General features: G+C 43.6%; 8 protein-coding genes across 8 annotated transcripts; 4 read left to right on the top strand and 4 right to left on the bottom strand.

Moving 5' to 3' along the window:
• Window positions 1–148: 148 nt before the first annotated feature.
• IL334_001440 (uncharacterized protein) lies at window positions 149–1,459 on the bottom strand (the record flags this gene model as incomplete). Its single annotated transcript, XM_062933197.1, has 3 exons — window positions 149–164; window positions 228–361; window positions 440–1,459. 3 exons carry the CDS (start codon window positions 1,457–1,459, stop codon window positions 149–151), a joined length of 1,170 nt encoding a protein of 389 aa, XP_062789248.1.
• An 842-nt stretch (window positions 1,460–2,301) lies between these two features.
• IL334_001439 (uncharacterized protein) lies at window positions 2,302–3,519 on the bottom strand (the record flags this gene model as incomplete). Its single annotated transcript, XM_062933196.1, has 2 exons — window positions 2,302–2,828; window positions 3,051–3,519. The coding sequence occupies 2 exons, from the start codon at window positions 3,517–3,519 to the stop codon at window positions 2,302–2,304; spliced, it is 996 nt and encodes a 331-aa protein (XP_062789247.1).
• Window positions 3,520–4,440: 921 nt separating this feature from the next.
• IL334_001438 (glycogen debranching enzyme) lies at window positions 4,441–10,663 on the top strand (the record flags this gene model as incomplete). Its single annotated transcript, XM_062933195.1, has 18 exons — window positions 4,441–4,644; window positions 4,815–4,981; window positions 5,043–5,608; window positions 5,719–6,310; window positions 6,369–6,857; window positions 6,934–6,965; window positions 7,028–7,431; window positions 7,488–7,581; window positions 7,648–8,185; window positions 8,289–8,625; window positions 8,729–8,882; window positions 9,004–9,215; window positions 9,274–9,380; window positions 9,459–9,828; window positions 9,882–10,085; window positions 10,156–10,245; window positions 10,326–10,428; window positions 10,566–10,663. The coding sequence occupies 18 exons, from the start codon at window positions 4,441–4,443 to the stop codon at window positions 10,661–10,663; spliced, it is 4,761 nt and encodes a 1,586-aa protein (XP_062789246.1).
• A 230-nt stretch (window positions 10,664–10,893) lies between these two features.
• IL334_001437 (uncharacterized protein) lies at window positions 10,894–13,596 on the bottom strand (the record flags this gene model as incomplete). The annotated part of the gene is made up of 13 exons (XM_062933194.1): window positions 10,894–11,088; window positions 11,161–11,370; window positions 11,436–11,619; window positions 11,692–11,878; window positions 11,942–11,972; window positions 12,037–12,232; window positions 12,320–12,500; window positions 12,560–12,712; window positions 12,776–12,855; window positions 12,921–13,005; window positions 13,061–13,326; window positions 13,387–13,427; window positions 13,483–13,596. 13 exons carry the CDS (start codon window positions 13,594–13,596, stop codon window positions 10,894–10,896), a joined length of 1,923 nt encoding a protein of 640 aa, XP_062789245.1.
• Window positions 13,597–14,888: 1,292 nt separating this feature from the next.
• IL334_001436 (uncharacterized protein) lies at window positions 14,889–16,464 on the top strand (the record flags this gene model as incomplete). The annotated part of the gene is made up of 6 exons (XM_062933193.1): window positions 14,889–14,934; window positions 14,993–15,228; window positions 15,289–15,603; window positions 15,661–15,733; window positions 15,802–16,089; window positions 16,154–16,464. The coding sequence occupies 6 exons, from the start codon at window positions 14,889–14,891 to the stop codon at window positions 16,462–16,464; spliced, it is 1,269 nt and encodes a 422-aa protein (XP_062789244.1).
• Window positions 16,465–19,708: 3,244 nt separating this feature from the next.
• IL334_001435 (uncharacterized protein) lies at window positions 19,709–20,644 on the bottom strand (the record flags this gene model as incomplete). Its single annotated transcript, XM_062933192.1, has 1 exon — window positions 19,709–20,644. The coding sequence occupies one exon, from the start codon at window positions 20,642–20,644 to the stop codon at window positions 19,709–19,711; it is 936 nt and encodes a 311-aa protein (XP_062789243.1).
• Window positions 20,645–20,949: 305 nt separating this feature from the next.
• IL334_001434 (uncharacterized protein) lies at window positions 20,950–21,915 on the top strand (the record flags this gene model as incomplete). Its single annotated transcript, XM_062933191.1, has 1 exon — window positions 20,950–21,915. One exon carries the CDS (start codon window positions 20,950–20,952, stop codon window positions 21,913–21,915), a length of 966 nt encoding a protein of 321 aa, XP_062789242.1.
• Window positions 21,916–22,391: 476 nt separating this feature from the next.
• Window positions 22,392–23,513, top strand: IL334_001433 (uncharacterized protein; the record flags this gene model as incomplete). Its single annotated transcript, XM_062933190.1, has 1 exon — window positions 22,392–23,513. One exon carries the CDS (start codon window positions 22,392–22,394, stop codon window positions 23,511–23,513), a length of 1,122 nt encoding a protein of 373 aa, XP_062789241.1.
• Between the last annotated feature and the right edge of the window lie 833 nt (window positions 23,514–24,346).

Below are 24,346 nucleotides of genomic sequence, written 5' to 3'. Positions count from 1 at the left end.
TTCATTGTTATATAAGATCCTTATCCGAACAACAAACAACGGGTTCATGTGAATTTAGTAAGATATCGGGATCTCTTTACAGAAATAATACTGGACGCTAACTACATTACTGATAACAGTCCCCCTTGATAATTTCGAAGGAAACTAATCATGCTTGACTGGCGCTGTGAAATCGAGTATAAGCTGTTTCTTCGATGTGCTGGATCTAGGCCAATGGAGGGACTTACGTTTTCATATCAGTGGAAGCAATATCAGTACATTCCAAGCAAGCTGCACCAGTTGAAGTAGGCGACGGTCGACCATCGGGAAATATCGTCATCGAGTACATTGTTGTAGGTGAAGCGGTGACTTCTGCAGTGCACTGGTGGAAAAAGTCGTCGAATTATTAGCTTCCCAGTCGACCATCGAGATGTATATCAATGAGGATTTGTCCACTTACGTGCATGTACTTTGTTGCTTGTCCCATATATGTCTGTCCGTAAGCCATTACTGCTTCATGAACAGATACATTGAAAATGGCTTCACGATAATCTTCATTGAAAAGATATGCGTAGCCCTCGGGTCCAGTGAAATTTGACGTTGTTTTACTATAATCGTTGATATCAAGTCTGAATACTTCCAGCATCTCTCCGAAACGTAGGTTATATCCTACAGTAGGTTCTGAAGTGGCCGCAGACGTCGTTGAACTGAAACTAGACCCGGAGGTCGAGGTTGAACCTGATCCTGAACCGGAACCTGGATTTCCTGATGGGGGAGAGGAAGTACTTTGGGGTTGAAATACCGTTGTGGTGATGTAAGAAATCGTGGGAGCCGGGATTTGACTGGTAAGTGAGACGTCACTATGGGTAGAGCCGATACCATTAGTCAAATGAGTATCTTGTGATCCAGCTGATTCAGCAGAGTTGTGTCCTAGGCCAACAGTATTGCCCGAATCTGGATAGAAAGTGTTACCAGCGGTATCCGTAGTTGTACATGTTGTTGTTGCGAAGCCATCACTTGACGAGGCAGCGGAAGGGGGATCGACTTGAGTGACGGATGTGGCAGAACTTGCTGCAGACCATTCCCCGGAAGGTCGAATGAAAGATGCCTGGGGCTGTGTGAAAGACGGTTGAACTTGATGGGAAGTTACAGCGCTAGACGTTGTGCAGCTGGAAGTTGCAGAACTCGAAGCAGCAGAACTGGAAGCAGCAGAGCTAGAAGCAGCAGAGCTGAAGCTTCCAGATATAAGGGTAGAAGTCGGACTGATCACTGTTGATGTACTTGCAGGTCGAGAGTCCGTAGTATGTTTATGGGAACAACCACAATCAGTGGTATCAGACGTTGAAGCAATCTGTGATGAAAGAAAATCGTCATATGGATTGTAACCTGCGGGGATTGTACTACCTTTTGTGAGGGTTGTCAAGAGAGTCAAGGTGAACACGACTCTGAGGAGCGATGTGCAGTAAGCTTTCGTGGTCATTTCTAGTATTATTCTTTATGGGTTCTGGAGAAAACGATTATCGTATTATCGATCAGTATTTAATATATATCAGTATTTAATGGGAATTATGTGTTGAGCGAGAGTCGCTTCTATATGTATCTGTTAATTATTATTTTGGTTATAGTGTTTATGCTTCTGCCTCTAAAAGAATGTTTTGGTAAGTTTATTTTTGTGGGTTTTTTCGTACGACTGCTGATTACGTCTATTTTCTGAATATGAAGGTTTGAAAAGATTATGGAGAAAAGCGTTAGTCGTCAACATCATTTATACTTTCCTCGACAATTGACAGCCGTCTCGTTCCTTGGCCAAAAAAGCATAGTTATGAAAGGTGTAATGTGATACGAGTTTCTACTTTGTAATAGTTAAAGGGAGTGAGAAGTCCTTTTCATTCCGCCACCTGTCAGAGATATATGTATCAAACAGCCGATCAACGGGAGGGGTCACAAGTCTGGTAAGGAATGGTTGATCCTGTCAAAGTTTGTCTTGCAATCAAAGGGTCAGTACGAGGGTTTTGTATTCATTTCAATGTAGTATACGATGTGTGTTTCGGGTCAATACGCTGGTGTTCGATGTCAAGTCTGATTTCAATATCAGCAGAAGAGGACTCGCATGACAAGAAGTAGATGGCGTTATGTTCAAGCAGTGAGATCCAATGTGTTTGCATACCAAAACATACCACGTGTAGATATGACATTATATACATGTTATACAACAGGACATTCAGCCATGACTTTATGGTATAGGTAAAAAGAGGTTCTCATACAATGCAAGTGATCGTGTTTCCGCGTTCTCTACTTTTTCTGATTTCACATTATTGGAATCTATGATCTCCCATAATATTTCATGTATTGATTCCATAATCCTTCTAGACTTAATCCGGTCATTTCGACCCACCATTCATCTTCCCATTTCTCATATCTCAATCTAGCATCTATCAATCTCACTAGATCAGGGAATGGTCCGGGTCTCTCTTTAGGTTTGGTCGGTGGCATAGGGGTTTGTTCTTTGTATGTTGGATTCGGATATTGACTTTCCCTTGGTTGATCAATATTGATCTTTGTTGGAGTTGGTACCATTTGAGTAGGTATCGATCCACTACCTTCCACTCGTGTTCTGTCCTGGGGAACAGAAGGTGGTTGATGTAATCCAGTCAACCACTCTAAGAACCTAGCACCAATATCATATCCTTCTTCCCAACCTTTATCAGTCTTACCTGATCCACTCCCCCGCCAATGTTCAGGACCCAGACTAGCTAATAGTCGAACGTAATCGGCTATGGACTCTATCAACCATCCTGGCGTGGATCCGAAACCGTCATGTTGGATCGTATGGACTAGCTCGTGTAGTACTACGTTATTACAGTATTAGCAGAAGTCCAGATATGGTGAGATAAGAGATCATCAGTGGACCAATAGGAAAGATAATGGTCAGGTGATGTATTCCCTGCATGTAAACCGTGTCTGTAACCTCGAGAGGACAGTGGATAGGGCTAGTGAGGAAAAGAAATTGCTCCTCTTCGAAGTCCTTTTGTGAAAAGCAGATCCAAGACACATCAAGAAACCGAACTCACAAACACCTTTGAATTCCTTGATAGCGCTTTGTACGTTCTTACTACCTCTTTGAACTTCATGCATGATCCTCTCTACCCATTTCAAACTGACAGCAATTTTACCACCTGAAGTAGCTGCTAAACCATCTTTATCTTCCAGTTCCAGTTGTATCAATTGATGTCTCCACTCTATCTGATCGCTATTGCTCAGGCTGAGACGTTTCGAGATGAATGAAGAAGAATGATAGAGGAATCCAATTGGATCAGGTATACAATCGAGGAAGAATGAAGTCGCTTGTGAACTTGACGGATGCGGATGTGTCAATGAGAATATCAAAGTATGAGAGGGTATAGCGCTTGGCGAGCTGGGAGGTGGGATAGGACGCAGAGACGAGGTCGAAGGAGAGGGCGAAGATAGATAAAATGTGGTCACCGGGGGTGGAGGTGGTGCTCTTGGCCTTCGAGAGAAGAAAGAAGGTGAATTTGGCATGATGTAAGGGTGACAACAAGGTCGATGACCGAATGGAAAGTCAAAGTCAAAGATAAACAAAGAGAGGCTGAATCGTTTTTTACTTCAATGTTCCAAAGCTAACATCGGATTTCGGGATATGCTGCTGTTCGACCTGTTGATTGGTCCGAAGAGATTCTAGATGTATTCCAATGTTTTGAAGATGACTGATGACGAAGATTCAGCCTCGCTGTCTGACTTGGGCCTGAAATGATGATTAATCTGTCCAGAGTACGAGCGAGTGTTCGGTGATTGACTAATGGTCGCTGCTGGGCTTTTCACCGTCGCTGTCTTGACTGCATTAACCCTCGCTTGTGTATATGCTGTATGCTTCATGGACCACCATCAAGCCCCGGTTGGTGATCTGAACTAAACAACACGGAGCACCATGAAATGCTACCTTTTGTACTGACCATATGGGATTCATTACCCGCATTTAGACATTTTCCTTAAGTTCGCGCCACCACGTCATCCTTCAACGTCGTCTCAAAAATATCATCCCCCTTCCCTCCCTGAATTTGGCAATTTGGGAAATCCCAAGAAACCAATTGAAATTATCAAGACGACCAAGCTGTGATCAGTAGAGAGTACTCGTAGTGCTCAAATAGAAACAAGATTCAATTCAGCCTTGCTTCATCCTTGGTGTGATACCTTATATATCATCGAAACGCGAATACCATAGAAGGTTACTATCCACTTACCCCGCTCAAATTGATTCATATAAACACCTAGAACATCAATATCCGCAAAGCCAAAATCAACCACGTTCATTGTTGCAGCTTTACTACTTCACTCATTCCACGTATATACCTTTGTATACCTGTTCTCTTTCCTCGAGTCATACAATCACCCTTTTCGTTTTCTTCTTTTCGTGATCATCAACTATAATACAGCACCTAAACCATGGTATCAGTTAAACCTACAAACATCCAATTACCTCTTAATGGTAACGGGGAATCTCAAGTACCAGTGGATGGATTAAGAACACCCAAGACACCTCAAGATGAAGCGATAGCTTTTTTCAAGGGGGAAAGCAACGATGGCAAGGAGGTTCAAGTCTGGGAATTGGCTTTGGAGAATGATGGTGGACCAGGAGAGGGTAAAGATGTGAGTATTTCTTCGTTGAGCTTGAGCAAGGACAGGGGCAACGTATACACTAGGAGTTCAGGGGTGAAAAGGTCTCTGATTAACAATCAGCTCCCAGCTTGGGATGGAACGGGGGATCGGTCACACTGGGGCGACCACTACACATAATGATATACTAACATCACCCACAGTACATCCGGCTTCCACCTCCCGTCCGACCATACGTTCTCAGATTCTCCATTCGACCGGGGACTAACGTAACTCGAAATGGTGTTCTGAAGTCTGACTTCCCTATGGACGGGGGTGTGTTCCAAAGAGGTGATTGGAAAGAAAGAAAGCTACCCACCGATATGAGCAAGTGAGTGAACATATCCACTTGGATAATCGTGGAGAAAGCCAACAATCGATGATTCTACCAGACCCATTCAAATCGACCTTCCCATATCAGCACCAGGTGCATTCTGCTATTATCTTGAATACGATGGACCTACTCCCTCTTCACCTCGAATTCAAGGCAGAAAAGGATACTTCAACGTTGATCCACTCATCCTCTTGCCTCAACGTACATCTTTCTTCCCTTCTAAAGTCAACCCATTGAAGGACACCTCATCAGGTGCAATCTTGCCCAAATCCACCAATGTCTCATTAGATGGATTGATAATCTTATCTGTATTGGCTAAATGGATGGGCAAAACTTCAGATTGGGAAAAACATTTCGTTGAAGCTTCTAGACGTGGATATAATATGCTTCATTGGGCACCTTTACAACAAAGAGGTAGCTCAGGAAGTCCTTATTCGATCCAAGATCAATTGAGCTACGATCAAGCTATCTTGGTGAATCATAATGTGAAAGATGGAGGATATGCAGAAATTGAAAAAATTATCAAATTAGCTAAAGAGAAATATGGTTTAGGTGGTATAACTGATGTAGTATTGAATCATATGGCTTTCGACTCTCCCTGGCTAGAGCAACATCCCGAAGCAGGTAAGTGATTCGCAAGCGTAGTTAGATCATCTCCCAATTAGATGGACTAATCATCATTGCGTACAAATGTCGTGACGGTCGTCATTGCTAACATGTTGACGCACTACTAGGTTACTCACCTCAAAATACTCCTCATCTCGCTCCTGCAGTAGAGCTTGAAGATGCCATTCTTTCGTTATCATCGAATCTCTCTTCTCTCGGATTACCTACGACACTCAATTCCGAAGGCGACTTGCAAAAACTGATCCCAGCAATGAAAAAAGCTATCGACGATTCTCGTTTATGGGAATTCTATGTGTTTGATGTACAGGCATCTGTGTCTTCAGTTAGATCATCTTTACTGCGAAACAAACCCTCACCAAAGAAATGGGAAGGATCAAATGTTTCCAACCAATCGGCGTCACAATTAGCTGAAATCATCAAATCAACCCCTGGATTCATTGAGAACTTCAAGGCTTACTCTTCGAGATTCTGCTCAACTGTTAAACCTGAATTGGCGGCTGGATTGATCCAATCTGCTTATCCAAGTGAATCACCTGAGACTCAAGCTAAGCGATGGGGAGAGGTTCTTGATGTGCTCAATGTCGACTTGTACGCGGAATGCAACGATGATGTCAACGCTGCTATCGAAGGTATGGTTGGAAGATTGAGATTCACCCGATTAGAAGATGGAGGACCTAAGATCGGTGCCATCACTGAAGAGTGAGCTTTCTCACGTCTCGTCGATGGACCTGCAGCTAATGCTAAACCATTTTTATAGACGACCGCTTGTCGAAAAATACTTTACCAGACTTCCTTCGAACGAAACCACTTCCAAACACCCCAAAGATTCTCTTGCTTTAGCCAATAATGGGTGGATGTGGGGTGCCGATCCATTGCAAAACTTTGCTGAATATCCATCCAAAGCTTACATCCGTCGACAGGTTATAGTATGGGATGATTGTGTGAAACTTCGTTATGGATCTGGCAGAGATGATAATCCATGGTTATGGGATCATATGATCAAATATGCCGAACTTTTAGCAGCGACTTTTGATGGTTTCCGATTGGATAATTGTCATTCTACACCTCTGCATCTGGGTGAAGCTGTAATCGATGCCGGAAGAAGAGTAAACCCTAATTTGTATATCATGGCTGAACTTTTCACTGGAAGCTCAGAGATGGATCTCAAGTTTGTTAGAGAATTAGGAATCAACAGTCTGGTTAGAGAGGCTTACAACGGTGACAATGTCAAAAACTTCGCTGATTTGTGAGTAAGCGTTTTTATTTGTTCTAGAAGCCTCCAGCAAGAGGTTCCTCCAATTGACTATTCTAATCCCTAACAGACTTTGGCGATTTGGTCTGGGTAAGCCTGTTGGTAAGTTGAAACACTTCCGGTGACTATCGTAGAGGGGTAAGCTCACAAGTCCCTGCATCTAGGATCAATGGACTCTGCCTGTCTTTCATCGTCCGATGAACTCGCACCACCTTTCGGTAAAGGGGCTACACGACCTTGTATCGTTACACCCCTTCAAGGATCAGTTCCTCACGCCGTGTTCTACGATCTGACTCACGATAACCAATCTCCATTCGACAAGAGAACCGCTGAAGATGCTCTATCGACCGGGGCCCTGGTCACATTCTCTCGAGCAGCTTTAGGATCAAACAAAGGTTTCGATGACTTATATCCCAAACTCTTGGATTTAGTTACGGATAACCGACCATACGAAGTAGCCGACCAGAATGAAAATGGAATTGGAAAGGTCAAGAGAATACTTAACCACCTGCACACTCAAATGATGGAAGAAGGGTTCACCGAAGGTCATGTACATGAAGAAGGACAGGTACATTAGCTCGCTACATTTTAGGTCAATTCGAGCTGACTGAAGATTTCTTATAGTACATCATGATTCACCGAGTACACCCTATTACCCATAAAGGTTACATGCTCATTGCTCACACCGCCTTTAAGGGCTTCTCAGGCAGAGGATGGAGTGAGTTTTCTCCCGATTGCGATGTCTCTTTTGGTATTTCACTGACAATCTCGTTCGTCCAATCAGTCAAACCGATCAAACTCTCCCGAACCAACATCTCCTACTTATTCGGTGCATCTGTCACCACCGATTTCAGCTCATGGGACCCTAATGCCAAAACGCATAAAGGTATTCCCTCCAAATTGGAGGAAGTTGCTGAACCTAGTATCACCAGAGGCCAAGATGGCGATGGCCAATATTGCGAGATCAATGTACCTGACCACTTTGACCCTGGAAGCATCATGGTTTTTTCCACTTCGATGGATGAAATAAAGTCCGACCTCGATCAGATCATCAAGACTGGAGCTGTTGAGGCTTATTCCGAACTTGATCTCGTCGATCTCAACGTGATCCTTCATCGAGCTGATGGAGAAGAGAAAGATGCAACGGGTGGTGATGGAACATACACCATCCCCAATTACGGTAGCTTAGTCTATTGTGGTCTGGAAGGATGGATGCACCCATTAAGAGAGATCATGAAGAGTAACGACCTCGGTCATCCTCTATGCGCTCACCTAAGAGAGGGCACGTGGGCAATGGATTACGTCTTAAAGCGATTGGAGAAGTGAGTATTGGTCGTACACCATTCACACTGGAGATCGATCCTTTTCCCATAGGTGGTGATTGTCACGTGCGTAGAACGTAGACTGATGGCTTATGCTACTTAGGCAAGTTGGCGATCTACCTCGATTGGCTAAACCTCATCAATGGTTATCCGAAAGATTCGAATTAATCAAATCCACTTGTCCCGGATTCATGAGACCGAAATATTTCGCTTTAGTAATGTACGAAGCATATAAAGCTGCTCGAAAAGCTGTAGTGGAACAATGTTCCGAGTTCATCTCTTCAGGACATTCCTTCACTCATGATTTAGCTTTATGTTCCGTACAAATGTACGGTCTTGTCAAATCTGCTTCCATCAATCCCGCAAAACCCGTACCTTCATTGGCTGCAGGTTTACCGCATTTCGCCGCAGGTTGGGCTAGATGTTGGGGTCGAGATGTTGTAAGTGATCACTCATTCCACTAATAACCCAGAACGGAGGCAATGTTCCTCTCATCCTCCTCGACATGTAATGCCTAAGCTAATTTCTTTGCCCTGGCAACAGTTCATCTCTCTCAGAGGTCTTTTCCTTACAACAGGAAACTTCCCGGCAGCAAGAGATCATATCTTATCTTTTGGAAGTACACTCAAACATGGTCTGATCCCAAACTTGCTTGATTCTACCAAAACCCCCAGATACAACTGTCGTGATGGGCCATGTGAGTGACATTTGTCCGCTGCTCTTGAAGCACCAATTCCCTGAGAGAAATCTCCCAGAAGACTTCCGTTACGGTCATCAGTCGTATAATGATTAACCCGCTGACAATCATTTACTCGTAGGGTGGTTCTGTCAAAACATCCAAGATTACACTAAGATGTGTCCAAACGGTCTTGCTTTGTTGAACGATAAAGTCAAACGAAGATTCCCCGCAGATGATACTTGGGTAGAATGGGATCATCCCAGAGCATTCGAGTACGAAAGTACTGTTGCTGAACTTGTGCAAGAAATCTTGCAACGACATGCTCAAGGCATCGAATTCAGGGAATATAACGTGAGTCATTGGATGCAATATAGCCGGAGCGACAGGCTGATGTGGCTGATATGTACAGGCTGGACCTAATCTCGATATGGATATGAAAGACGAAGGTTTCAACCAAAAGATCTGGGTAGACTGGTCAACTGGTATCATATTTGGCGGTAACAGGTACAACTGCGGGTGAGTCTCAAGTCTCGGATCAATCATTACATGTATTGTAATTCTCGTGATCTAGCTGACAACCCAAATGTGATCTAGTACATGGATGGACAAGATGGGTTCCTCCGACAAGGCCGGCAACAAAGGTCTACCTGCTACTCCTCGTGATGGTGCACCCGTTGAAATCACCGGTCTACTCAAGAGTACATTGAGTTGGGTTGATGGTCTTAGCAAAGCGGGCAAATGGCCTTTCAAGGGTGTAAAAGCTACGATTAAAGGTGAAACTCGAACTGTCACCTATAAAGAATGGGCCGACCTCATTCAAGCTTCTTTCGAGAAATGCTATTATGTCCCATCTGATCCTTCCGAAGACTCCAAATACGATATCAACTCGGGAATGGTGAATCGAAGAGGTATCTACAAGGATGTATATGGTACTCCCAAAGAGCGAGAGTGGAGTGACTATCAAGTATGTTAAACCCCTCTCTTATTAATGCAAGGCTCAATCTGACTCTTATAAAGCTTCGATGTAATTACACTTTACCTATGATTGTTGCACCGGAACTTTTCACACCAGAAAAAGCGATTGGAGCTCTTCAAATCGCCGAAGCTGTTCTTCGAGGTCCATTAGGATTCAAAACTCTCGATCCTTCCGATAGTCAATACAGAGGAGACTACGATAATTCCAATGATAGTCACGATCAGGCTATTGCTAAAGGATGGAACGTGAGTATTTGATCTGCAGGCTCATATATCCGAAGGCATTGGGGTGACTGCTGATACAAATAGACCTTAGTACCACCAAGGACCAGAATGGGGTTTCCCTACAGGCTGGTTCCTCATGGCGTATCTCAAATTCGACCGGATTGCTGGCGAGGGCAAGAAAGTAAGTCTGGATATTCGAAGTGTTAACACAGCATGTTTGATATCTCGCTCGGCCTTTAGACTGACTCTATTCCCATTCAGGATGCTACTCAGACCATGCACCACATCTCCAACATCTTGCAAAGTCATGCTCAACATATTACGAATGATCCTTGGAGAGGTCTTCCTGAATTAACCAACAGCAGTGAGTTTGTCAATTCTGGTTATTGTCCTCAGCCGAGCAACTACTGCTGGTCGAGATTGCGTTCCTCATTAATTCTTCATTTGAACCGGCTCTATACCTGGCCGAGTCTGAGGCTAATGATACAACGTCAATTATAGACGGTCAATACTGTTACGATTCATGTAATACACAAGCTTGGAGTGCGAGTACCATCCTGGACGTTTTAGAGGAGATGCACAAGATTGGAAAGAAATAAGCCATTGCAGAGTTATGGATCGTCAGGTTAAGGGCAAAGCGGGGTGAATGCGAGAGAGTGAAAAGTTGTCTAGAAATTTCCCATACATCATTTGTTCTGTGTTTCTATAAGTAGAATTGAATTTTTTCGTCATGTCATATATTGCATTGTGTTTGATTTAGAAAGCCTTCCTTCCTGTATGCTCATATCAAGTACTGATCTATTATAAAACTGGTGATCAAACGTTGTCTTTAATTCCCCTTGTTTGGTAAGACTTTCTTCCATAAAGGAGTTTTAGCTTTTTTAGCATCCAGCTTATATTTAACTTCTTCTTCCAGCTCAGATTCATCAAGTTCACCTGAAGCGTACCAAACGATAGTTGCTATTCCCAAAATAACAGTTATGATACATCCTGCCAAAGCACCGATAGCTTTTGATGTCCATCCCTAAACTCACAGGCAAATATCAGTGACCATAACATATGAATTTGTTCTCAGCAGAGTGGGACAATTACTTACCATCTTGAGTGGGAATGGACCATAGGGTTGCCCCTTGAAATCTGTCGTTGAAAACTTTCCAACAATGTTGCCTGAAGTAGGTGTTTTCCAATAAGCACATTGATCTAAAACTTGTTGGGGTGTAGCATTTGTGGTTTGATTAGTAGCTTGGAAAGCATCTACTGCTTCCAAGAAGATCGCTGCCAAACCAGATGATAAATGCCAATCGATCTATTCAGTATTTGAATCAGCATCCTGTTTGAGGGTAGGACGGTTCTTTCTGTATAGAAACTTACATGGCAATGGAACATCCATGCACCTGGATTATCGGCTCTCCATCTTAGAGTAACACTTCCAGTAGGAGGGATGACGATGGTATCTCTTCTGGCTGGATTAGATTGATTTTCGTTTATGGGTGGATTAATTACTGGATCATCTGAAGTTACGTCAAATGATTTATGTACCACTTGGAACTCATGTCTACGCATGATTTGATTTCCGGAGTCAGCTTTCGTTGGCCAGAATCGCTTTTAAGGCTATTTATGAACTCACCCGTGGAAATGGAATGGATGGAATCCTGCGTCCCAATTGAATACAGTCAATTGGACAACTTGCATATGCTTTGTAACGAAAGCGTTGGTTTGAGCACCGTATACAGCAACGTCATAAGCGTCTTGACCCATTGAGGCGGCAGTCAACATCGAAGGAACCATGGGCATTTGATAGGTGATGTTGTTGACTACAGACAGTGAATCGTATAAGGTTTTGTTCTCTTGACACAGGCTAAAGACAGCCTACTCACATGAAGCTCGGTTGGTACCATCATCGTAAGTCTATTGAGCCGCTAAAATATCAGTATTTCTGGTAACAATCTCGAGCAGAGTATGACCAACTTACGTCGAAATAAGCATTCAATTCGAATTCGACATCAGGATGAAGAAGCTCATTCTTGAGTACTGGTACTAATTGAGTATCGTTGAAGGTTGGAATATCATCGATTCCAACTTCCACAGCTTCACCTTTTGCAGCACCTGAATCATAGACGATTTGGATAGTGTTGTTCAGTTGTAAATCGTCCGGTACAGCATCGTACCTATTTCAAATTGAAATTGAGCCCAATCTGTACTCGGACTATATATAATAGCCATGTACTACATGAGGAGAAAGAAAATTCACGTACATATCGGTATCTTGCATGATCATCATTGCGTAATTTGTTCCAGTTGTATTGAGGGCTTCAACGATGATAGAATATCTTTGAGCTACTGATACAGTCAATACATCGATTTCATAAGGTTCGTGTTCGATACCGTCCATCTCGATGATCTTCATTACGTGTTGATCCATCTTAATCCAGAACACTGTACACATTTTGGCGTCAGTGGTTCCTTCTGTCTCGTACTAGGTGTCGTCCACTTACTTCCCAAGGTACCCATATTGACGACGTGGATTTTGTATGTTTTACCAGCTTCGAAATTGATAGTTGCATCATCGCTTACTCCGACTCCCTTTGAGAGATCTTCATTGCTGTGCAAGTAACTACCGTTTTGCGCCACATAGCATACGGCGGAATCTAGTGATGGACGATGAATCAGCACGTAGTGACTAACTCAGGCAAAAGATTACGGTGACTCACTTGGGACGGGCTCAGCTCCAGTCGGATTGGTCCATGTCAGGAATTCGTTCTTGATCATGTCGGGGTATTCATCATGGTACCTGTAAGAAACGATTAGCTACTCAGCAAAGGTGGGACCTGCAGATGAAAGCGTAAAAATACGCACCAATCAGACACTACAAGGGTGTACTCTTCGTCCCATTTAACATCGTCTGATCGCCCAGTAGCGTTTTGAGGGGAAATCACAAAGGCTATTCATCCTATTAGTGGTTAGAACTTCCTTGGATACAGCTCCTTGTCACTCACGTGCTCGTAATCCATCAGTGTTTTGACCTTCATGATGTCCGTGAATCCAATATGTACCAGTTTGAAGTGTTGTATCAATCAAGTAATCCATGGTTTGGCCATTAGGAATCGGACATTGGGTAGTTCCAACAGCACCATCCGCCCAATTTGATCCATTGAAGAACATTCCATGAGTGTGTAATGATGTTCCAATTGTATCGTCACCCAGACCGTTGGTGACGTGCATGATCAGAATGTCACCCTGAGTAGCGGTGAGCATTGGTACACTACATGTCTTCATACGTTAGCCACCATCAATTGAACGACAAAGATGAACTGGTACTCACGGCCATGAGTTGTTGACACCTATCACCCTTCTTTCTTGCAGCTAAAGAGCCTTTTCGTCAGTGTGAACCTGTGCATATGCAAGACTGTTCACTTACACCATCAGGGTTCGCTTGAGTATACGTGATATTCCACCAATGCTCTATAGTCGCTGCTTGTGCAGCACTTGCGAACAGTGTTGCTACGAATAGCAGATTGCCCAGTCTCGACATCTTTTTCCTATATGCCGGGGACTATCTTTTCGTCAAGTTGAAGGTGTATTGGCCTGTTATTGACGTAGAGAATATACACAATGCGACGGATAAAGGTGTTCGAAGAAAAGTTTTCTAATCTGATAAAATGGCTCAATTTCAACCCGATCGAATGACCAGCGATAAAAATATTCCTTCGTAATAATTCCTCTTTTTTTATCAGATGGAGCGATACGTTCCGTTAAACGAGAGGTACCTCATGCATTTTCATTTGAAAGCTAATGCTGAAGCCACCGGCCGAAGGTATGAAACCAGCACACTAGATTTATGTCGATGATGATACACGTACGCAATAAAGAATTCACGTCCTTTCCACAATTTCAGGGTGGTGGGGCGAAGAACATTTTTTTTTTCGCTCATTTACCGGTGATCCGTTATCAGATAGACGGATTTTTCCTTTACCCGTCACTCTGGGCATTCAAAAATAGATCTCAGGGTTGAGAGAGATCTCTCCAATCCAGACTAACCAGCTCAGGGAACGGTGGGACTAAGTCTTACGCTTCCACCTTTGTATGAACAGGAGTCGCTTCTTTGCGGTATCGGCCGTAGTCAATAGACTAAGGACGCCTCATTCGAAGGAGGGATCAATTGATTGAACTAGTGATTTTGCTAAATGGTCAGCTGGTCATCGAGGCAATGAGCGCCGGAACGATCCGGAGTCTTTAATTGAGGATGTCTTCTCCTTCCTTATCTGATTAAGAGCGTGCGAATCGAATGGCACCTTTTATGTCCTTTTTCCTCAGGAAAGTCGGCCGACCAGCTGGAGGAAGTCATACCTTCTCCTTGGTCGTATTTCAGTTACTTCTCCCGCTTCTGAGCATGGCGCGTGGAAGGGAGCATTCAGGTGATGTACGTTACGGAAAGAAAGAAGGTTTTGGTGACAGGATACAGAAATAGAGAAAGACAAGAGGGAATGGCAATCACACTCCCAGGCACAAGCGATTCGAACCCTGATTAGAAAGATTTCATTTACGGGGCTTTACCTAAAGAAACTAAATCAAATTCGACTTCGTTTGAACATCGTTTAGTCTCTGCAGGAGGTCGGACCCGATGCGCGATTCGTCGAGGGACTACACGGCCCCAAAAGAGATATCAGGATCATAATGTCATGTGAAAAGAAAATCGGATGAAAAGACGGGTTGAGGCATTATCTGATAAACCACGACTTACGACAAAATCTTTCCTTCCCAAATCTTTTTGTCCGTTTTTACTCATCGAAAATTGCCTCAGTCATACAAAAGGAATCAATCAATATGGGAAATGATTATTTCAGTGTACCGATTTTCTTCATCGTCTTCCGTGAGTGAAGCATCTGGATATCAAGGTGATCAGGCTGATTGAAACGTCCCTTATGCAGGAGAGACGATCGAAGCTGCTATCATCGTCTCGGTTCTGCTCTCTTTCGTTGAGCAGTTGATGCTTACTGGAAAGTTGAACAACAGCAGTCCTTCAATCGACGATGCTCAAATCGGAAGTACAGATGATGTTGATAAGAGGAAGAAGTTGATCAAAAGAATGAGAATCCAAATCTGGGCTGGAACTATAACTGGTTTCTTACTTGCTTTGGCTATTGGTGCTGCATTCATCGCTGTCGTAAGTATTACTTGAAACTTCCATTAGTACATGTTGCTGAGTGATTCTCGGTATCTTTAGTTCTACACCAAACTTGATGATCTATGGGCCAAGACTGAACAGATCTGGGAAGGTATTTTCTCCATCATCGCAGCAATCATCATCTATATTATGGGTATCGCTTTCCTCAAAATGGACAGATCTCGAATCAAGTGGAGATTCAAGCTTGCTGCTGCATTTGATGCTTCTCAAGCTAAGATGACTTCGGCTGAAGCTCAAACAAAGGAGGGTCGATTTGAAAAGAGAGAAGCTAGAAGTGGAAAATGGGCTTTGTTCCTTCTACCTTTCATTACTGTTTTGAGAGAAGGTCTTGAGGCTGTGGTATTTGTTGGAGGTGTGAGTCAGACTTCTTTTTCAGAATTCCATTGTAGTACTGATTGCGTTTATTCATAGGTTTCTCTCAACATTCAGGCTGTTTCCATCCCCATTCCTGTCATCGTTGGCATTATCGCTGGTCTTATTGTCGGTAAGTCCGTCGAATCTTTTGACATCATGATCATTTATATTTATAATTTTTGGTCTCATCTTCGATAGGTTACGCTATCTACAGAACCGGTTCTACTACTACTCTTCATTGGTTCCTCGTCGGTTCTACGTCCTTCCTGTTCCTCATCGGAGCCGGTCTCTTCTCCAAGGGTATTGGATATTTCCAATACTACCGATTCGCCAGTGGTGTTGGTGGTGATGTTGCTGAGACTGGTGATGGTCCCGGAAGTTTCCAGGTTGCAGGTAATGTCTGGCACTTGACTTATGGAAATCCTGAAACTGGTTCTCCCACTACCAACGGTGGATGGCAAATCTTTAATGCTATCTTTGGATGGAGTGCGTATCATCTCCTTTTTGCCCTTCGCCCATGAATCGAAGTTCAGCTGACGATTTCAACTAGACAACACAGCTACTGTTGGATCTATCTTGGGATACGTATTTTACTGGATCGTCATCATGATCACTCTTGTCTACCTCAGATGGAGTGAAGGTCGATTTGCTCTTGTCTACCCTACCAGACAGAATGGTTCTATCGCTTGGGCAAGGAAGGAGTCAGAAGCTCTAAGAAGACGAAGAGCAGGTAAAGGTCCCGAACAAAGTCCCGAGAAAAGTCTTCATCGAAGAGAGTCAGAAGGATCAGAAGAGAAACACGCAAAGACTGAACCTGAAACTCCTGGATTGGGCGTACCCACTCTATCTAGTGCTATCTAAACAATCGTAATAAGCCGGATGTCAAAGAACAATCACGTAATAAGACAAAAATATGTGATTAGGATTTTGAAGCAACGAAGTGTTCCATGCATTCATGGAAATTCATAATATTCGCATCGTATGCCTTTAGTCTGCTGTTGATGCGCCTTCCCATCGCAAGCTCGCAACCGCCAATGTACCAGGAAATCAATCGTCTGCCCGCCGAACTCAAGAACCTGATATTCGATAAACTCACGATCATTGACCTATTTACCTGGGTTCCATGCTCACGTTAGCTTTATAACGAACTTAATGCCAAAGTGTATTCCGCCAAGCTCCTTGTTACCGATAATAGCGTGCAAGCAGTCCAACGCGGCATAGAACAATGGTCCTTCATAACATTGGTTTCATAGCAGTTCATGCGAAACCTCAAGTTGGTACCACCCTTTCTACGGTCCGGTCGCAAGGTCAAAGCTCTCTCACTCTCACAAGTGAATCATGTTGAACTTATAACCGCCGCTGCTATGGATTCTTTCCATTAACACCGCCCTGATCAGTGTACTGGAGATGGTCCTTCGTTCAAAAAACTGCGAACAGCCCTAATATCGAGTCCAACTATATGTAAAGGAAATTCGATCTATTCATCACAAAAACATTGGAATTAGATAGGTCGTTTCCTGTAAAAGTGAAGTATTGAGGTGACAAATGTAATGAAAAATCCACAGAAGGCTATATAAACTATGAATTCGAGATCCCGATTTTTACATTTCTAGGATGCGCAAACGGAGTAAGCGAAGAAGGGTCTGGGTAGTCGAACATGTAACATCGAGACTCGGACAGCTACGCTCGATTCGGGATGAGGTGAAATATCGCTTGCCGGGGTATAGCTCCGATCCTGAGAAGTAAACAGCTATCAGCACGTCGTACTATGAAGAGAGCGCCTCTTTGTCTCATCGAAGTAGCAAGCTGAATGTGATTCCAACTTAGAGCGGAGGAATTACCTATACATCTAAGCACTTCTCAATCTGCTATTGATCTGCTATCACCTGGCCCGACATACTGACATTCTTCCAATTTTTTAAAGTCTCGGAACTCAATTATACCTTCCATACCTTGGACCGGTACATTCATTCTAGAGGCTTTTTGCCTGATTTCATCACCTGTCACTGATCCTCCCTCCATGTATACTTCTATAGCACCCCGACGTCGTCGGTATAGCAGGAGGCGACAAACTAAGCTCCAAATTGAGTCCACAGATTCCCGCGCAGTGGTTCCTGCTACTGGAGGGACGATGATGCGTAAATGTACCATTGTGCTGAGTCTAGAAGCTATAAGTGAAAGCGAGCCAATACTATTACTTCGTAAGGTAATATGGTCTGCCCCCAGATACTCCGGTACCAATTGCATGAGGCGCAATTCAGTCCATGGGTTTTGGGTGATCATACTCAGGTCCACGTCTAAACGCTCAACCCATTGGGGTAGATAGAAGGTTAGGGCAGTCGATTCCAGGATCTCGGCCGTTGTCGAGGCTCTCGTATCTGGCACCAGGGTGGACATCACGTTGGCTTTTACGATTACCTTTCTGACGCTGCGGAACATGCGGTCTCCAGAACAACGGCCAGTGGCCATACCATCGGTGACCATCCCATGCGACCTGAACTCGAATGGAGGAAAAAAGACGTTTGGATCTGAGAACACCAGACATTGGACCATTGCCAATGATTCCGCTTTTCGACCATGCCAACAGATCGGGCTGTCCTCTGAACAAGGGATGTCACTGCTTCGCAAATGAGAGATACTTCTCCGATTGAGTTCAAAGGTATGATATAGAGGGGGAATGATAAAAGAGTAATGCTCTTGGTTGAGTTGCAGGAGGGTAAAACGGGCCTCTTTTCGAAAATGGTTGTAAATCATGTTCCGAACTTCTGCTGGTAACACAGTGATCCTGGCGAGATCGAGTGGATCAGCTGCTTCTTGAGGTTCGGAATCGGTCATGATGCCAATCTTGCTAAAAATGACTGGTACAAACGACTTTTCCTAGTGTGGTCTTGTGGAAAGAATGTAGGATTCAAAAGTCAGAGATACGAAATGAAAGGGTTAAATACCTAAGCAGAGTCATGTCGTTGGCAGTGGCGAGAGTCGTACAGTAGTCGTATTTCTCGAACCCACCAACCTGATGTGGCACGTTTACTAGTCAACGTACGACAGATTATGTCCATGACACATCAGTCTCAGACAACATGTCGTCAGGAGCACGTACATAATCTAGAGGTACGTATGCTAAGCACTGAAGGGCTGTATGACTAGATTTCTCGACTATCTGGGTGACTATACTGCACAGTAGGGTAGTACGTCAACATGAATTCTTGGGGAACCTTGTTTCGGATTATGGGGGTTTTTCCACTTTTTGGTTTTTCGCTTCCATAGTCCTCCTGTTTTGAGGTATTCTAGATATGTTGGACTCCGATTACGCACTTCATGCACAGAACCGAGGTGTGATACTTGTAAAAAAAGGGAATGTCTTGTGTCGCAACTCGAGACTTGAGACGAAAGAACAGCGAAAGACCAGTAAGGAACCTAAAACAATAGATTTCAAGCAATCTCTCAAATTCAGATGTCCAGTAGGAATAATTTGGAATCGAAAAGCCTTAATGTTATGCATGCCCAGTGAGCCCTCTTCTTCCTCCTAATGTTCGATCACGAGAAGTTCTTCCTTTTCTCGCACACGTGGTTTCTCCCTCCGCGTATTGACCCATCTCACGGTTTTAAGATAGACTTGCATTGGGTATTCTCTTTCTCCTCCATCACTATATAGGTCCTGAGCAGCGACCCAAAATCCATCAAGGAGCCAATGACCGCTTCCTTCAACATATCTTCTTCTTCTTCTCAAACGTCACTCTCATACCGAATCATGTGGCAATCAGTTACTGTGTCGACGACATCTTGATATGTCGTATGGAACGATGGAAGTTTGGGCTCAAGAGCAGTCATCCAGCTTTCAATCTCGTAACAACCAGACATGGTTCTACATAAGGAGCTATTATCTCCAGCATATACCCGACGTCTGATCCTCTGAAGTTCTCATGAAATATCATGTGCTTTGAACAACTTTATTTGCTGATTCCGTGATTGTACGTTGGGTGATAAGATAGTAACCGGAGATGACGTAATCAACCTGGGGTGAGCCCTCAAAAACCACTCAAAGACATGCATGAAGATAGGATATGATAAGGATAGAGAGATGAGTTCGTGTACTCGACATCGTCTATTTCATCCAATCATCTTCTTCTTGCCACTGTCTTATCGATAACATATTGTCGATTCCTCTCCTATTTAGCATCCTGTTATTATAGTCTTGGACCAATTCTTCGTTTCTGAAATATACTTCAAGTGGCTTCTCTCTTGGTATTTGATCGTTTCCGTAACGATACATTATATTGAACATCCTCAGGTTCGTTCTAGCCACAAGACCTTCGTCCGTCTCTTCTTTTTCTTCCAGATACATCTTGAGTAATGGGATGCTTCTGATCCACTGTGGAGGGATGGGTAATAAGCCCCATTTCATTCGAAATATCACTGACTCTGCTTTGGTGAAGTTGTCCTTGATCATTTGAATCAAGATTTTGAGATGAATCTTCTCGAATTCGCCAGAAGAGACATCCACATGTATGATCTTCACATTCCCAATACATTTTTCAAGCGATTGCATTCTACCACCAAATAAATTCGCCATAAATTCAGATGTAAGGAGGTTCATAGTAGAGTAACGTAAAACGACTTTCTTCAGATTTGGGAACAGGGTATCCGACCAACATGCTTGATCATGGTGCTTGAGCGGTCTTCTGAGAGATGATTGAACCAGATGGTCAATTGACATGAGACAAGCATCATCACTAATCACCAGACTTTGGGTATTGGTACAAGCTTTAGATTTCCTTCCTACCCATTTCATTCGTTTCCCTACCGCATCTTTCTGCATAGTACAGTGTATTCGCTCATTGAACCTGTCTGCATTTTGCCCTGACAAGGTGATGTGAGTGTATAGTGAAGGGACAATGGAGCCGTAATGACGATGAGAGAGAAGCATGAGTTTGAAAGGGATCTCCGGAACTAGAAGATCGTATATTCGTGATTGAATTTCGGCGGAAAAAGGGAGCGGTAGGATCTCTCTAATGACATCTGTAGTCGGCATACTGAGCATCTCAATGGTATAGGTCTTGATGGTACTTTGTGACTAAACTAAATTCGATAGCAATGTTCAGAGAGCAATGATCAAACTCAACTCATGAGAGACTGTTTCTTATTTACACTGCATACAAGATTCCCGGATTAACCGGTGACAGAAGGTGGGTGACGTCATCATCTTCTAAACCTCTTGAAACGTAGAACAAAGGCGGAGGCATTGGTTTGTGCACTTCATCAATCAATCCTTCTTGAGTATACCAAAACTTGCGCTATCTTGAGGATCAATTCCTCAAGCATCGCCGCATTTGAATACTCCCTCATATGTTAGGTCAGACACACGACCTTCTGACTTTCGAGGCGTTTCAGCAATTACTACCGGTTCATGACCTAATCCTGTCTCACTTGTCACACATCGCTCCAGTCACCTATATCCTCCTTTCCAAGAAGCACTACGACCGACATATACCTTTACTTTACCATACTATAGCACCCGACTCTGCTACACTGTATGGTCTTACTCAACACGCACCGTTGCACGAACGTACGCTCGCTGCACTGAGACACACCAATACGTTAGTGATTGGTGAACAACATGTAGCTCTTTATGAAGCGACTCTATCACATGGACCATTCCCACGATTCTACGAAGGTCTGTTTCCCAATGTGAAGAGAGTTGAGCTTGGTTGGAAAACGCAAATTCACAGTGGAGCTCATTTGGATCCATCACTCCCATGCCGTCAACCAATAGAGAACATACTATGGCGTCATGTAAGAATACCTTTGGAAAGTGTGACTCTGAACGAGGAAAGATTGGATCCAACTGCGAGACTCAACATCATGGTGACAGCGCGCTTCATTCATGGTATGCAGGCGAAATCAATCATCTTCAAGTATGACTATAACGCATCAAAAGCCAATATATCTCTACCGGTGCAAATATGGAGGATAAATGCGCCTTCCGTTCAAGAAATAAGAGTTGTTTTGTTTCCGGTTATTCACTCAAGTAAAGGGCAAAATCATGATTCGCCAAGGCCAGAAGATACCGATAAAGCAGACTTGAAGGACCTAGTACAACAAGAAACTAAAAGTTTAGAGCTGATAGACCATCTCAAATCCGAAACATACAAGACCTGGGAGACGTGGAATGCAGCTGGCTGGGGTCAGGAGGGACAAGGGAATTCACCTAAATTCACGATCGAGTTGCGGGATGAAACAAGAGGAAACGAAAGAGAGGTTTTCAAGCTGATCGACGGCGGAGAAGGATATGACCTTGTTACGGAAGAATAGGTAGAAATGGTCCGTTTTATCAGTATTGCGTCTCACACGCTATGATGCAGTTTAGTGACATGTACACATCTCCTGGTCATGGTTATCCCCATAATGTCCGTTCCTGTGTCCCTGTTCGCTTCCCACATACTCTGCCCAGAGGAATATATTACTCTCTGACGCACAAACACCCGTCTCGCCTCACAAAAGTCCTTGAAGGCTGTTTGAGCTGCCCACCTAACCGCCAATGAAGACGGGAAAAGCGACGTTACAGGGTGTTTTTCGCTGCATTCGGGTTCCTGACCGGTTCATGCGCTCAGGCACTCGGATGTTTTGGGAAGCGAATAATCATGATACATTGGTGCATCGCTCTTTGTCCGTTTCTCTTTCCCATCTTCACAATAGTTATAGCTCATCTATAAACATACAATGAAACTGCCCTTTCTTCTTATGTCCCACACCCAGCTCTTATCCACCCATAGCGACCAACTATCAAGATGGGACGATTTCGCGCATTACTATCACAGATAGCTCATCCTATACATCCCGAGAAACGTCGTTCTTCCAACAGACAACCATCTCCGCCAGATGAGGCGAATCTTCCAGACTATGAAACTCCTCAAGATCTGTATCCAAACTTGACACCGGAATCATTGGAGCCACTTTCACCAGTATATAGTTTGATCATCGACTCAATTTTCGACCTTCGCCCTTCTATCGTCTTGTCCCTCTCCAAATCTCTATACGATCGATATCTTCCCCGACTGTACACCGACGTCACGTTGAGGCCAAACTCTTTTGACGGCTTATGGAGATCATGGCAACGTGGATGTGCTGAAGATAACTCTACTATCAGAGCATATAAGCAATCTAAGGTATTGCACGTTATGGATAAAGATTCGGCTTTTACAGTATGTACCATAACCTGTGGTGATCAACCTGTTTTCCTCCCTCATTCCAACTTGTTCCCGAATGTCACCAAGATAGAACTTGGTTGGGACGTTTTTGTCTGCCAAGGAGATAAAGGGTTATACTATATGTATTTGGAATTCGCTAGTCAATTTGGAAATCAGCTCAAACAAGGTATGCTAGAAGAATTGGTATTGGAAATTTTGGACAGTGTGAACGGTCCTACACGTAGACAGACGTTATTAGAATTTGATGAAGGCCTGAAATCAAAGTCGATCATATGTATATTGAACGGTGATTGGGTTCCTACTAGATCCGATAAAGCAATTGGAAGAGGTGAACATTCATTAAGAATACCTATGATCACGCCGGAATTGAAGTACGCCGAAACGATCAAAATGGTTATCCCGAAGCGATTAGGACCGGGGGACATCGAACATCTACTCTACCACTTGAAAAAGCTGTATCATGATGAACAGACGATGCAGGAGACACATCAATGGAATAATGATACCAATGGCAAGTTTAAAGTAGAGTACTGGGTCTACGATGCACATGACATGAAGCAGAGTATCGAAGGAAGGCTCAAGGAACGAAACAAAGATGACATTTTCAGTTGGATGTCAGACAGAGTGGACTTTAAAGAGATTGATGATGAAAATATAGGACTGGATTGGTCGATTGTCTGGCGAAAACTAAAAGGCAAATGATCAATGCGTGCGCTGAAGCATATTCCTTGTACATGTCTAGTTACTGTGAGTATCTTGCGATATGTAACAATCCTGACATCCAGTCCTCACGTCGATATGGAATGCCACATAAACTACTGATGCTAAATGAGATCAAGTCAAGCCCTGTTTTGTGTATGCTCGTGCCCACCTGTTGAAGTGACATCGACCTTACTTAATTTGCTGATCGATTATCAGTCAAGTCCCTCATCTGTACTTCATCTCAGCATCACTCTAAGATCGAATTGCATTTTTACATGTCAGAGCATTCTGAAGGACTGGAAGATGGATTAGGTTATCTGGAGGACTTTCATAATACGAAACAGGAATTTAGAGCTATTCGTCCGTAAGACTCTGAGGGAACGTTGCAGATTTCATTATATACAGGATTTAGTCCTCAACGAGGAGGCACTGAACTATTGGCACTCTTCAGGCGGGAGGTTGATGGAATCCATGAAATCGAAGAAGACGATGAAAACGAAGGGTACAAAGAGGTCAAGCAGGAGGAGGAGGAGAAGTGGGACCATATTTGGTCGAGATTACTGTGAGTTCCGTGCGTCCTTACTCCTTTCTGTATCGTGTCCATCCAACTGACTTCTAGCTCTCCCTGAGGATACAAAGGAAGTTCAGGAGGTTGGAGAAGATGATCGATAATCAAGATGAGCGAAAGAAGTCGAGAAATGCACGTCGGCCCACGGACCTACTCTAAATAGGAACTTATACAATATGTATTGGTTAAAGGGTATACGATGTCGCCCCTGCCCCAGTCAATTCTAAACTCGATGATGTCGTTATGTAACCCAAGACAGTTTTGG

Source organism: Kwoniella shivajii, chromosome 2 (genome assembly GCF_035658355.1).
Source record: "Kwoniella shivajii chromosome 2, complete sequence".
Classification (NCBI taxonomy): Eukaryota; Fungi; Basidiomycota; class Tremellomycetes; order Tremellales; family Cryptococcaceae; genus Kwoniella; species Kwoniella shivajii.
The sequence above is the reverse complement of the archived record's forward strand: the minus strand, read 5'-3'. Positions and strand labels throughout refer to the sequence as shown.